The sequence below is a fragment of the Cyprinodon tularosa genome, unplaced genomic scaffold (assembly GCF_016077235.1).
Source record: "Cyprinodon tularosa strain WSP-4 unplaced genomic scaffold, ASM1607723v1 ctg1172, whole genome shotgun sequence".
NCBI lineage: Eukaryota > Metazoa > Chordata > Actinopteri > Cyprinodontiformes > Cyprinodontidae > Cyprinodon > Cyprinodon tularosa.
The window spans coordinates 45384-60734 of NW_024037973.1; the positions used below are offsets into that span (position 1 = coordinate 45384).

A 15351-nucleotide genomic window follows, 5' to 3' on the forward strand; every position below is an offset into this window, starting at 1 on the left:
GATGAATAGGATTTAAACCAGTGCTTTTCCTTTAATTCCAACAAAATATTCAAGTCTTTTTAAAAGAATATTATGATCAACTGTATCAAATGCAGCACTGAGATCCAGCAGGACGAGCACAGATACAAGTCCATTATCTGAGGCCATGAGAATATCATAAGCCACTTAAAAAACTTGCTGACTCAATAAACTCGAATAATTTGTGTTTTTAAGTATAGGAAATGGGATTTTACTGAGTCGACCTTGAACTATTTTGATAAATGTTTTTGGGATATAACTTGACCATATTCCTGGGATGAGAATTAGTTAATAACATTTTCGAGGAGCTTCAGCAGCAGAACCGTATCAGATTTATAGTCCCACTGCAGAGATTTTAGAATCCGGTCCTGAGGCTGATGTGTTTCTGTGATCAATTAATGGTTTACCTCTTCTGCCTGCCGGGTGTTGACCAATCGTAGTAAAAACACTATCATTTTATCAGTAAGACTCCACAGAAAAGTGATATCCAGTTGTATTTCCCATAAAAAAACATGTGTATCATAATAATCCACCAAAGGTCATTTTTAGCCATGACTAGTAAGAATTGAGGGATGAAAACATAGTCTGTCTCCGTGATGACGCTGGATCACAATTTTAGATAATCTATGTTGCTTGGACTTGTTTACCAATTAGTCTGCTACCAATATCAATCATGACTTCCACCCTAACTATCAGATTTATTTTATGTTGTCTTGACATTACCCTAAGGTGCGCACCCCCCTTTGAAAAATCCTGGATCCTGTTGTCCTGATTATTCTTTCCATCTGACTTGTTTAGAATGAATTGCTGATTTTCCTCCTTTTATTCAGTCAGACTGAAAGTGTCCCTTTGAGAAGATGCAGAGATTTGATGCTCCTCAGCAAACAGACAGACCATCATCTCCAGACCTAAACAGAGGAACATTACCAATTTCCACCCACCTGAGGCTGTTTCCATCATTTCTAGGTGTGTTACTGAGTGAATGAGGATCAATGGGATTCAGTTCCATCGTTCAGGTTTAAACAATTAAAGCTGAAACTCTGAAAAACATCAACAGCAGCTGAGGTTCAGGGTAGAATCTGGACGGTTCCAGGAGATTCTTCATCAAACAGGAAGCTCTAGGTTTTAGAACTAGAACCACCAGAACATCCTGACCCAACCTGTGGCCTGCCTCCTCTGAGCCCAGACTGCCCCCTGCTGGTGTTCTGATGGATGAGGATGATGAAGAAGATGTTCTGATGAAAAATGATTTACTGATAAACAGCAAACCTTTAGATGTGATCAGGACATCTATCCTGGTTCTGATCCAGTTACTGATGGGAGGAGATGCTGTCTCAGTCAGCATTTAATGATCCTCAGGATGTTGTCCAAACTGTTCCTTACCTGTCCAGGTATCTTGGCTCCGCCCACTCACTGCTGTCTGCACGTTGTTCTGGTTCTTTTTGAAGAGACCCATTGGACCCTCTTCTAGATATCTCTGCTGATTCAATTTGCTTTTTTCATTAATTTCAGCATTAAGTACTTTAAAATATGCAAACTGTAGTATTTATCAGTAAATTTTAAAACTGAATTATTTCTTTTTTTATTATAATCATAAATTGATTTCAGAAGAACATAGAAAAGGGACATAACAGTTAAGGTTTCATTTAAACAAATGTGATTCAATGTTCTTTTCTATTCCCAGCCAGCTGGGAATTTATGTTTCTGATACTTTAAGATGTTTATTGCCCTCGCCTGTAGGGGTGGTAAAATATGTTATTTAATCAGATATTATTTCAGCTGTTATATACTGTTTATGACACACAGTCCTACTAACTGTGTATTAGAACAATAAATGAAAGAGTGATTCGAGCACTAATCATGGTCAAACAGATAATTCTGCACATACATGGAATAAATTAACCACAACTTCTGTTCAAAATATAAGAGTTTATTAACAAAAATCATTCAGCTCCAAGTCAAACGTATTTCAGTTTAACACTCTTAACTAAGACTAGTAAAACTCAACTAAACTAAACTAACTGCTATGTACAAAGAGGAAGGGGAAAATGGTTGAAAACCATATTACAGTTTAAGATGGATTCTGTGTTTGAAACCAAAGTTTATCTGGAATAATTTGGGATATGATCAAATTAGCTTTTCACTAATTTTAAGGACATTGGAATGTTTTCAGACCAATTCAAAATGCAAATCCATGAGGTGAATAAAACATTATTTGACCAAATAATGTTTCATTAAATGATTTGCTTAATCAAGAACCAACAACCTTTAGTTAAATGATTCTTTACCTTCTTTGAAATAGCTAGCAGAAAATAGACATCAGGATTCCACTAAATGACTCTTGGTCATACTTGCTAATGGAAATGTAATGAGCATTTGAGGAACATATGAACACTAATGTTATATCAGTGTTTAAATCCTTAGTGACTAAAGCTGGTCTAAGCTTTAGCAACAGCTCAACACATATTCCTGTAGCATAGCATACCATAGCATGCAGTCTATTCTTCAGCGTCAATTAGCGTTGTCTTTACTCAGCAGTAAACACGTGATATGATTAGCATAATCAAAAGGCATATTGTTTGTTCTTTCCCTAATCATGCCAGACCTGCAAACCTTTTTCCATGTCCATTTGGAAAGCTTGAGTTTCATGCAGTTGCAGCTCTGCAGTCAGGGCACAGCAGGGGTTCTTTGTCTCAGTGGTTCATCAGGCAGTCCTTCTCTCCAGTCTGGTTCTATAAGTTCTGAAAGTCAAGATAAATGTGTTGCGAAATGTCTGTTTTGCAGCAGTTTGGTTCTGAAAGGTTCTGGATTATCCTTGATGGCTCTGGAGATCTGGTTCCAATGGGGCACGCATCTCCACTGTGGTGGAGATCCAGCCGAGGTGGACCCCAGCTTGGGCAAGGGACAGGAGGCAAGGAGTGCAGGAGCCAAAGAGAACAGTAGGCAAAAGAGGGAGAATCCTGTGTGCTCTGTGGTTTTGTCTGTCCTCACAGAGAGGGGGGTAGGTTTTCACACCTCTGGTGGCTTCCTTGTGACTTGCCTGTGGAGGCCTTGCCTGAAACGGGGGTTGTTGCAGAGATTCCACAGCTGTTTCCACATAATCATGTCAAGATGAAACATGGACACTGGTTCCCAATGTCCAAAAAGTATGATCATGGCATATAGAATATATATATATATATATATATATATATATATATATATATATATATATATATATATATATATATATATATATATATATATATATATATATATATATATATATATATATATATATACACACTATATTGCCAAAAGTATTTGCTCACCTGCCTTGACTCACATATGAGCTTAAGTGACATCCCGTTCCTAATCCATAGGGTTCAATATGACGTCGGTCCACCCTTTGCAGCTAGAACAGCTTCAACTCTTCTGGGAAGGCTGTCCACAAGGTTTAGGAGTGTGTTTATGGGAATTTTTGACCATTCTTCCAGAAGCGCATTTGTGAGGTCGCACACTGATGTTGGACGAGAAGGCCTGGCTCTCAGTCTCCGCTCTAATTCATCCCAAAGGTGTTCTATCGGGTTGAGGTCAGGACTCTGTGCAGGCCAGTCAAGTTCATCCACACCAGACTCTGTCATCCATGTCTTTATGGACCTTGCTTTGTGCACTGGTGCACAGTCATGTTGGAAGAGGAAGGGGCCAGCTCCAAACTGTTCCCACAAAGTTGGGAGCATGGAATTGTCCAAAATGTCTTGGTATGCTGAAGCATTCAGAGTTCCTTTCCTTGGAACTAAGGGGCCAAGCCCAGCTCCTGAAAAACAACCCCACACCATAATCCCCCCTTCACCAAACTTTACACTTGGCACAATGCAGTCAGACAAGTACCGTTCTCCTGGCAACCGCCAAACCCAGACCCGTCCATCAGATTGCCAGATGGAGAAGCGCGATTCGTCACTCCAGAGAACGCGTCTCCACTGCTCTAGAGTCCAGTGGCGGCGTGCTTTACACCACCGCATCCGACGCTTTGCATTGCACTTGGTGATGTATGGCTTGGATGCAGCTGCTCGACCATGGAAACCCATTCCATGAAGCTCTCTGCGCACTGTTCTTGAGCTAATCTGAAGGCCACATGAAGTTTGGAGGTCTGTAGTGATTGACTCTGCAGAAAGTTGGCGACCTCTTCGCACTATGCGCTTCAGCATCCGCTGACCCCGCTCCGTCAGTTTACGTGGCCTACCACTTCGTGGCTGAGTTGCTGTCGTTCCCAAACACTTCCATTTTCTTATAATACAGCTGACAGTTGACTGTGGAATATTTAGGAGCGAGGAAATTTCACGACTGGATTTGTTGCACAGGTGGCATCCTATCACAGTTCCACGCTGGAATTCACTGAGCTCCTGAGAGCGACCCATTCTTTCACAAATGTTTGTAAAAACAGTCTGCATGCCTAGGTGCTTGAATTTATACACCTGTGGCCATGGAAGTGATTGGAACACCTGATTCCAATAATTTGGATGGGTGAGCAAATACTTTTGGCAATATAGTGTATGTATATATATATGTATATATATATGTATATATATATGTATATGTATATATATATGTATATGTATATATATATGTATATGTATATGTATATATATATGTATATGTATATGTGTATATATATATATGTATATGTATATATATATGTATATATACATATATATATGTATATGTATATATATATATATATATATATATATACATATATATATATATATGTATTAGTGCTGTCAATCGATTACATTTTTTTTATCGCGATTAATCACATCAATGCCTAAGTTAACTCGCGATTAATCGCATTTTAATCACACATTTTTTTTCTGATTGAAAATCATTTAAATACTCTCGATGACATACAAAAAATACATACAGGCTAGGTTTGTGCCAATGTTCTTTTTTTTAAATGAAAACAGGTCACAGACACTGATTTATGCCATAGAAACATATGGCAAGAAGATGGGGAGGCATGTAGCGAAAAATAACAAATATGTAGCCAAAAAAAGGCCCTGAAAACAGGCTGATGTAAAAGACAGTCTTTACAGTTAATACAGTCTTTTGAACAAAGACAAGCATTTTACCCTACTGCTATATAATGTAGTAGAGTTAACATTAGATGTCAATTAACCAAGGTAATAATGAACAATTTTCAATCAATACATCAAAATCAATAGACCGACATCACTAGATGGAGGTAGTCTATGCTCTAGAAAGTTACTTTTCAGCCTCTTAACAAAAATGAGAACACACACACACCCAAACACACACACACACACGATACTGACCTGTGGTGTACACAGACAGCAAGAGTGCCGTAGCAGATTCCATTTCACCTCAGTAATCTGTTTTCTCAGCGTATTTCAGGTTGCTACTAGGCACCAGACACTTAACTTGTTTGTTGGTGGTGGGGCTTAAAGAAAAGGCACTAGCGCTACCCAATGTATGAGCGTCTTTTTTCCTTGAGGAGCTCCGCTCTCGAAGCCTATGGAAAATGCATAGACTGGGGGAAAATAGCCCCGCCATCCCGCAGGCTGCAGTGGGATGTACTTGAAAAAATTGCACCATAAAACCACATAGCGTTAATCTCACGTTAAAAAAATTATCGCCATTAAAATGGCCTCGCGTTAACGCGATAACGCGATAATTTTGACAGCACTAATATATATATATATATATATACATATATATATATATATATATATATATATATATATATATATATATATATATATATATATATATATATATATATATATATATATATATATATATATATATATATATATATATATATATATATATATACATATATATATATATACACTCACCAGCCACTTTATTAGTTACCCCATGCTAGTAACGGGTTGGATCCCCTTTTGACTTCAGAACTGCCTCAATTCTTCGTGGCATAGATTCAACAAGGTGCTGGAAGCATTCCTCAGGGAGTTTGGTCCATATTGACATGATGGCATCACACAGTTGCCGCAGATTTGTCGGCTGCACATCCATGATGCGAATCTCCCGTTCCACCACATCCCAAAGATGCTCTATTGGATTGAGATCTGGTGACTGTGGAGGCCATTTGAGTACAATGAACTCATTGTCATGTTCAAGAAACCAGTCTGAGATGATTCCAGCTTTATGACATGGCGCATTATCCTGCTGAAAGAAGCCTTCAGAAGTTGGGTACATTGTGGTCATAAAGGGATGGACATGGTCAGCAACAATACTCAGGTAGGCTGTGGCGTTGCAACAATGCTCAATTGGTACCAAGGGGCCCAAAGAGTGCCAAGAAAATATTTACCACACCATGACACCACCACCACCAGCCTGAACCGTTGATACAAGGCAGGAAGGATCCATGCTTTCATGTTGTAGACGCCAAATTCTGACCCTACCATCCGAATGTCGCAGCAGAAATCAAGACTCATCAGACCAGGCAACGTTTTTCCAATCTTCTATTGTTCAATTTCGATGAGCTTGTGCAAATTGTAGCCTCAGTTTCCTGTTCTTAGCTGAAAGGAGTGGCACCCGGTGTGGTCTTCTGCTGCTGTAGCCCATCTGCCTCAAAGTTCGACCCACTGTGCGTTCAGAGATGCTCTTCTGCCCACCTTGGTTGTAACGGGTGGTTATTTGAGTCACTATTGCCCTTCTATCAGCTCGAACCAGTCTGGCCATTCAAAGTCACTCAAATCACCTTTCTTCCCCATACTGATGCTCAGTTTGAACTGCAGGAGATTGTCTTGACCATGTCTACATGCCTAAATGCACTGAGTTGCCGCCATGTGATTGGCTGCTTAGAAATTAAATGTTAACGAGCAGTTGGACAGGTGTACCTAATAAAGTGGCCAGTGAGTGTATAAGCAAAACAAATTATATAAACTACAACTACTCGCCATGATCATATTTCTCCCTTTATCCAAACTCGCTTTTAGCGAGGTGTTTCTGGATTCAATTTCTAGTCCACATGCATCCATCTTTCACGCCTTTCGTTCACACAGTGTATAAAATTAGACCTCGACGTCTTACATTAAAAACCCCTCGGTGCTGTAGACTATTTTCCTTTAAGCTATAGCGAGCCGCTTTTCTGCTAAGGAAGTGCGACCGTCAAAAAATTTGTCCGTCAAGGAAGTGTGTCCGTCAAAGAAATACGTCCGTCAGTGAAAAAGGGAAGAAGAAGAAAAAGAGAAGAGAAATTTAGAGAAAAGAAAAAAGAGATTAAAAAAAGGAGAAGAAGAGAAAAGAGAAAGAAAATATATAGTACCTCCTAGTTCACTCCTCCTCTTTAGAATTAGACAAACAAGTTGCCTAATCCGGGCTTCAGTCTCTTCTAGTTTTATGGGGATTATCATTTTATCGTCTCTCTCTTTCCTTTTATAAGAGAAGAGAAGGAAAGAGAAAAACACCCCAAGGGTCCGTTTCAACCCGATCCGCTCGCTTTTATTTCTCCAGTCTCGGTTTTTCGTAAATGTCCTTATGGGAGGTATACTGGCAAACTCTAGCCGTAATGCGACTGGTATCTGTCGGTGCGTTTGTTTTTGAGAAATGCATCTTTCGTGTCTGCAGGCAGACCAGGAATAAAATCACCGTCCCTTTCTGCATGCAGAAACCAACTTTTTCCTAGTGAGCAGTATAATTCTTGAAGGTGGTTGCGCAGGCGCCTTCAGTCTGACTTTCAACCGCTACCCACAGCATAACGCACGACTTTCTCTCTCTCTCTCTCTCCTTTTTTTTTGTTTATTTTTGTTTGTTTGTTTTTTTTATGTGTACACGTTCGCAATATAAAAAAAACAACAAAAACAACTAAACAAAAACCGCAAAAACAAAAACTAAATCACTCTGAGCAATTTCTCTGTCCTCTTTTGCATAAAAAGCTTCAGCTCACTTCAGAAGATCACAACACAGCCAAAGTGTTTTAACATTAAAAACACTGGAGATATTTTGTAATAAGGAATCTCCTCACCTTTTCAGTTGTTTTGGCCGCAGGCTGTGGAGCTTTTTCCATCGGTGGCTCTGTTGTTTTGCTTCCAGGTCACGGGCGGAAACACCAATTTGTTAAAATGAGGAGGATTTGTCCCCTTGGAAGTAAAGGCTGTAGCGCCCCGGGGGCCTCCTCACCGGTTCTTTTCCTGGGAGCAAGTTATTTACTACTCTTAACTCAAACTGGGTAAAACCATATAAAAAAGGACTATAAAAACAGGAGTTAAAAAGTAACAGATTTTATTCAGGATCAGGTCGTTACAGGACAGAGACAAATGCTTAGAGCTTGCACAGCTGTGGTCTCAAAAATCACGTCCGGGAGCGTCCGGCAAGGTTTGAGCCCCGAACAACGTCATCTCCTGCTTCTTATACCTTCTGAGTCTGTGTTGCATCATGTGGATGCTTAGCTGTCCGTATCAGAAACTGACACGCCATCCATGTCTTGAACTCCATGCAGCTTGCTTCTATGCTTCAGGGTTACAGATACAGATAGCTCTCCTATCAGACCGGCTCCAAGATGTGCCCATATCCTGTGTATTCTTAAAGACACAAAGGCTGTCCTGATTAGATGACCTCCGTACACACTGTGACATCCACAATGTGAAGGAAGGCCTTCTGCTCTGTCTTATCTGACTAACAAAAGAACAATGCACATGATGTATAAATAATAAAACCTAACATTTCTGATTTGGTATTAAATACTGACAGGGTCATCATAGTGGGAGATTTTAACATCCATGCTGACTGTGACGATCTCGGCACTGGTGCCGGCTTAATCTCAAACTCCTCACACCTGCTCACTCCACCCTGCCTGCAATTATCACTAATTGGTCCCACCTCTATATATAGCTCATTTGGATCTGTTCCCAGTGCCAGATCGTCTCAAACCAACTATTGAGTACCTTCCAGCTTTTCTACATTTTGCCTGCCTACCTGTTTCCTGACCTGTTTTTGCCTTTTTTTTTTTCCGAGCCTGTCTGACCCCTTATCTGATCCTGACTGCCTGTCCAGAATCCAAACCAGATCTGCCTCTGAACCCTTGCATCAGTTCCGCTTTGGATTGCCTGCCTCTGAGCCTGAACCCCACTCAGTCAGTGAGTAACCGAGTCTGCCTAACTCTTTTGCCTCTCTCAACCTGCCAGTAAACGGACACTCGAACAGACCTGGACCTCTCTTCTGGATTGCCCCTCTGTACCTTTGCTTGGATCCCATCTCTGAATCCATAAACGAACTGTCTCTGGAGCTAATCGGCCTCAGTCCTCAGCTAACCATCCGCCGCTCAACGGCCACCGCTTCCACAAGCCCCTTCATCATACGGACTCCTGCCCCGAACCCAAAAACGGTGCCAGCCGCCCACTCTAAGACCCAGTAACAGGTTAGTGATTCAGCCTCAGTCCCTCTCTAGTTCTCTTATTGCTGATCACTAACCTGTTGTCTCCGCCGCAGGGGATTTCCTGACTGAGAGCCGCCTGCACGCCCCCTGCGCCTCCCATTATTAATAAAATCTGTTGCATTCCACTGACCTGTCTGAGCTGTTTCCTGGGTCCAATATCCTGTACGTTACAGCTGACATTGAAGGCGATAGCTTAAGAGCAGCCTTTAATCCTATCTTAGACACTATTGGCTTTGTTCAAAATGTGAATAGTCCCACACATTCTCATCTTCATACTTTGGATCATGTGCTGACATATGGCATAGAATGTGAATAAATAATAGTATTTCCCCACAACCCTGTCCTCTGACCACTTTTTAATAACTTTCAGGATTACTTTAACAGAGTTCTCCTTCACCAGAACAAAGTTCAATTTTAGCAGATCATTATCAGATAGTGCAGTTATAGTTTCACTTTCTCTCTGTGTGTCACTGAGCAGTGCTGCAGAGTGCAAAAGCTTAGTTTATTCCCCTTCAAAGGTTGATGGTTTTGTTGGTGGGGTTGCTAGTTCTCTGCATACTGCCTTAGACAATGCAGCTCCTTTGAAAATGAAAACAGTTAAAAATAGAAAGCTGACTTCTTGGTTTAATGCAGAGCTGCGTACTTTGAAGCAAAATGCTAGGAAACTGGAGAGGAAATATATTGCTCCACAGGCCTACGGGAATCCTAGTCTGTAGCAAGAGCAGCATATTTCTCCTCATTAATAGAGGAGAATAAGAATAATTCTAGATTTATTTTTAATACAGTTGCCAAACTCACCCAGAACCATAGCTTAGTGGAACCGTCCATTCCACCTGCTCTTAGCAGTAATGCTTTTATTGGATGCTTTATAAATAAGATTAATCTTATTAAAAATAAGATCATTATCACTCCTCTATCCACAATTGGTTTGTCTCTGGAGGTTAGGGCAGCATCTGAGGTAGTCATGGAATCTGAACCATGTTTAGACTGCTTTGATCCAGTTGAACTTTCATAGTTATCAACACTACTGTCTTCATCTAAGCCTTCAACTTGTATGTTAGATCCAGTTCCAACCAGGTTATTTAAGGAGGTATTCCCTTTGATCTCCTCCTCTATCCACGATTGGATTGTCTCTGGAGGGTGGGGCAGCATCTGAGGTAGTCATGGAATCTGAACCAGTTTTAGACTGCTTTGATCCAGTTGAACTTTCAGAGTTAGGAACACTATTGTCCTCATCTAAGCCTTCAACTTGTATGTTAGATCCAGTTCCAACCAGGTTATTTAAGGAGGTATTCCTTTTGATCTCCTCCTCCATTTTAGATGTGATTAATCTATCTGTGATAAAGGGATATGTACCAAAGGCTTTTAACCCCTAGAACCCTACGGACCCACCGGTGGGTCCAGCTGCTACGTGACCTCGTAATTTGAACAAACCCCCAGTATTGATGTAAAAAACACATTTGGCACAGTTTGGTGACATTTTTGGATAAATGTGCCAAAATGTCCTCTCCGCCTAAGAAATTTCTCACTAATACCATTCTAAAATAAATATGATTCATCTGATTGAGTCCAAATTTGGTATATTTTTACACAACATTTAGATTTAAAAGTCTGTACTACTTTTTTGTGCTATAAATAATATTTTGGTAGTGTTTTGCAATGTTTATTTCAAAGAAAATTTTGGCGAGGTTCAAAAAATGCAAAATATTTTGTATTTTGTCCCTAATATTTCAGGCAGGGTCAAAGCTACAATGGTGCTGTTGTGATTCTATAGTTATATTCTATTCCCAGCCCGCTGGGAATTTATGTTTCTGATACTTTAAGATGTTTATTGCCCTCCCCTGTAGGGGTGGTAAAATATCTTATTTAATTAGATATTATTTCAGCTGTTATATACTGTTTATGACACACAGTCCTACTAACTGTGTATTAGAACAATAAATGAAAGAGTGATTCGAGCACTAATCATGGTCAAACAGTTATTTCTGCACATACATGGAATAAATTCACCACAACTTCTGTTCAAAATATAAGATTTTATTAACAAAATTAATTCAGCTCCAAGTCAAACGTATTTCAGTTTAACACTCTCAACTAAGACTAGTAAAACTCAACTAAACTAAACTAACTACTATGTACAAAGAGGAAAGGGAAAACGGTTGAAAAACATATTACAGTTTAAGATGGATTCTGTGTTTGAAACCAAAGTTTATCTGGAATAATTTGGGATATGATCAAATTAGCTTTTCACTAATTTTAAAGAAATTGGAAAGTTTTCAGACCAATTGACAATGCAAATCCATGAGGTGAATAAAACATTATTTGGCCAAATAATGTTTTATTAAATGATTTGCTTAATCAAGAACCAAAAACCTTAAGTTAAATGATTCTTTACCCTCTTTGAAATAGCTAGCAGCGAATAGACATCGGGATTCCACTAAATGACTCTTGGTCATACTTGGCAATGGAAATGTAATGAGCATTTGAGGAACACGTGAACACTAATGTTCTATCAGTGTTAACTCCTTAGTGAATAAAGCTTGTCTAAGCTTTAGCAACAGCTCAACACATATTCCTGTAGCATAGCGTAGCATGCAGTCCATTCTTTAGCATCAATTAGCGTTGTCTTTACTGAGCAGTAAACACACGATATGATTAGCATCATCAAAAGACACATTGCTTGTTCTGTCCCTAATCATGCCAGACCTGCAAACCTTTTTCCATGTCCATTTGGAAAGCTTGAGTTTCATCCAGTTTTGCAGCTCTGCAGTCAGGGATTCTTTGTCTCAGTCTCACAGCATGGGTCCCCTCAGTCTCAAACCAGGGCATGCTCTTCATCCAGTTTGGCTCTGTAAGTTCTGAAACTCAAGAGAAATGTGTTGCAAAGGTTCTGTTTGCAGCAGTTAGGTTCTGAAGAGTTCTGACTCATCCTTGATGGTTCTGGGGATCTGGTTTCCCTGGGGCCTGCATCTCCACTGTGGGCCACAGTGGGCCCCAGCTTTGAGAGCAGGAGCAGAAGCAGGCTGGATCAGACGAGGGAGAAAAAGTGAAGAGAGAAGAGAAGAAGAATCCTGTGTGCTCTGTGGTTTTGTTCTGCCCTCACAGAGGGGGGTAGGTTTTCACACCTCTGTGACTTCCATGTGACTTGCTGGCTGAAAAAGGGGGGCTGCTGAAGTCCCCCAGCTGTTATTCACCAAAGCTGCGTTTTCTTCTCTGGTCATCCTATCAGGATGAAATATGGACACTGCTTCCCAATGTCCAAAAAGTATGATCATGGCATATGGCACAACATATCCCCCTTTTGATCTGGAAATAAAAGATGCAGTTCTTTGTTTTCAGATCACAAATAGGTCCATAAAGCCATGAGATCTGGAGGGGTGATGAGTCAGGTTCCTGTTGGCAGGAAGAAAGTTCATTTAGGGTTCATATCTTCTCCAGTGTTTGTCCCTGGATGATTTCTTGTAGGTCTGGCAGAAGCTGACCCTATCTTATCATAAAACAGTTCATTTTCTCCAGAGGTTTTGCGTCTGGTTGAAGCAGGTCTGGCAGGAAAGTCTGACCCTGATACACAAATATATACATTCCAAACAAAATTTCCTAACACCTTCATGATGCTGTTGTTCAACCTTCATCATTTCTCAAGTTGTGAAACAAAAGAAAGAAAGGATAAAACAGGTTAAAATATGTTAGAAATTATCAGCAACTATCATACTCTTGGATATGATAAGTTTTACCATTAGCTTGGAATTGTGGTACCTTGTGATTGGTCAGAGAAGCCAGTAGCTCTGTAAGAACTGTTTTGCAGATCTGTTCTAAGTTTTCTTTTGTGGTTGTTTCTGTAACTTGTTGATGTCCCCCTTTACCAGTGTAAACCTTTGGTTTTGCATTGTGATGTGAAGGCTTATGACCTTCATCTTGGTGAACCACTGGGGAACTGAATCTGTGTCTGTTTCTGGTCCTGTTCTTTGTTTGAAGGTTAAAGACTCTAAGCTTGCTTTGGAATCTATCTGATTTGAGACTTATTTCCCAAACAAGCTGAGCATATCTGCGAGTTTCCTGCATAGAAAGGTTTTCTATCCTGCAATGCATTGCTACATCATATCGTACACTTTTATGTAGATTTTGGATGAACAATGCTTTAAATGTGTGATCTTCTTCGTCAATATCTGGAGAACTGCAGCCCTCAAAATAAACCTGTCTCAAGCGAAAGTAATATTCTCTGGGTGTTTCATGTTCTCCTTGGAGAACTAAAGATGCCTCAAGCGTTGCTAACGCCGGATCTCTGTAACCAGAATATTCTTCTCTTAAGGTTTGACAAAGAGCTGAATAACTCTCTCTGATTTTTGGAGGAAGAGATTTTATGAAAACATGGACGCTTCTTGCTGTTGTTTTCCAAATCAGCTTCAATTTCTCACGAGAAGAAGGAAATGGCAAGTCTTTTAGACAGTGCTCAACTTCTTGCAGATAATCAGCTATGTTGGAGTGTTGATTTTCTGGGTCAAAAATATCAATGTCTTTGGCCAAGAATTCAATTTGTTGAATTCTATGGTCACTCGGTGGACCTGGCCCGTCAGGAAGCTGGTTCTGCTCATTAAGTGGTGGGGGGTTTTGAGCAAACCTTTGATGACACAAGGGAGACTGGTTCTCCTCAGAGTTTTTCAAGCTGTGAACTTTGGCACTTGATGCTCGGTCAGCAGAGTGTGAGACAGAGATTGGTTTGCATGGCTGTCCTTTGCAAAATTTTAAACTGCTTGAGTTTACCAAGTGATCTACTTGTTTCTCTCTGTCTGCGACACTACTTTGACTTTGAACACCTTCAGATCTATTTAGTGTTAACTCAGAGTTTAGAGACTTTGTATCTGCTTCAGGAACTGTTCTCCTTTTGACTGGGGTGACCTCCTGCTGATTCAAAGTCTGCTTGCTTTGTTTATTGCATAGCTCCACTAGGAGGGGGGTCACTGTTTGTTCTGAGGCATGGTCAGTCTGGCCACATGGGTCTTTGATCTTGTCAGCTCCTGACAATAAAATGTTTGCAGCACTTACTCTGTGGCAGATCATCTGATATTTGGCTTCTAACTCAGAGTACTGTTTAGCTTTTATTTGGGATTTAAGCTGATAAAGAAGCGTGAGCTCACAGAGTACATCTGTTATCAGAAAGTTTCCATTTGGGTTTTGAATTAAGTTAATTAATTCTTGAATCTTTTCTTCACATAGGCTGAGGTTAAAATTGTTTAGGTTATCCTGCTTTTCTGGAGATAAGTGGATAAGCTTTGCAACAATTTGTTTCTGTTTCTCTATGCCTATGGATTCAATGGTACGCCCAGAATTGAGGATGCTTGGATCCATTTTCAGCTGATGGCACAAAAACACAAGTTATGAAGAAATTTCAAAAGAACACAATCCAGTCAGTACCCACTATACTTGTATATTTACATATACATATTGTAAGGACTTATTTTTATGTGTGTAGAAATGAGTCACGGGTTATCTTTAAACCTGTGATATCAAAGAAACACTTTTCTTTCAGTGTTAGAAATGCTACACCTTGTTTAGGATTTACCAGCTATTTTAGCGCATGCTTCACCTGTCTTTGAGGATTTATAAGCAGTTTGGCGCACAGCTTACCTTTTAAGGACTTACAAGCAATTTTGCTTATGCTTCACCCTTTTCTGTGATATCAAAGAAACACTTTTCTTTCAGTGTTAAAAATGCTATACCTTGTTTTAGGATTTATTAGCTATTTTAGCGCATGCTTTACCTGTCTTGGAGGATTTATAAGCAGTTTGGCGCAAAGCTTACCTTTTTAAGGATTTACTAGCAAATTAGCTTATGATTCACCTTTCTTTAAGGGATTTTAAGCAATTTAATTTGAATCCACCCCCTTTCGGTTGGGTAGGATCACAGATTAACTTACGTTAAATCTGGCAACAAAT

General features: G+C 39.9%; 1 protein-coding gene across 1 annotated transcript; it reads right to left on the minus strand.

Annotated features, from left to right (window-relative positions):
- Positions 1–12645: 12645 nt before the first annotated feature.
- Positions 12646–15019, minus strand: LOC119799056. The gene is made up of 2 exons (XM_038308742.1): positions 13839–15019; positions 12646–13068 (listed from the first exon to the last, which is right to left on the minus strand). The coding sequence occupies exons 1-2, from the start codon at positions 14762–14764 to the stop codon at positions 13050–13052; spliced, it is 945 nt and encodes a 314-aa protein (XP_038164670.1). The 5' UTR covers positions 14765–15019; the 3' UTR covers positions 12646–13049.
- Between the last annotated feature and the right edge of the window lie 332 nt (positions 15020–15351).

Bases quoted from the DNA above. Each gene is read 5' to 3' on its own strand.
- LOC119799056 (XM_038308742.1), bottom strand. From the start codon at position 14,764: ATGGATCCAAGCATCCTCAATTCTGGGCGTACCATTGAATCCATAGGC.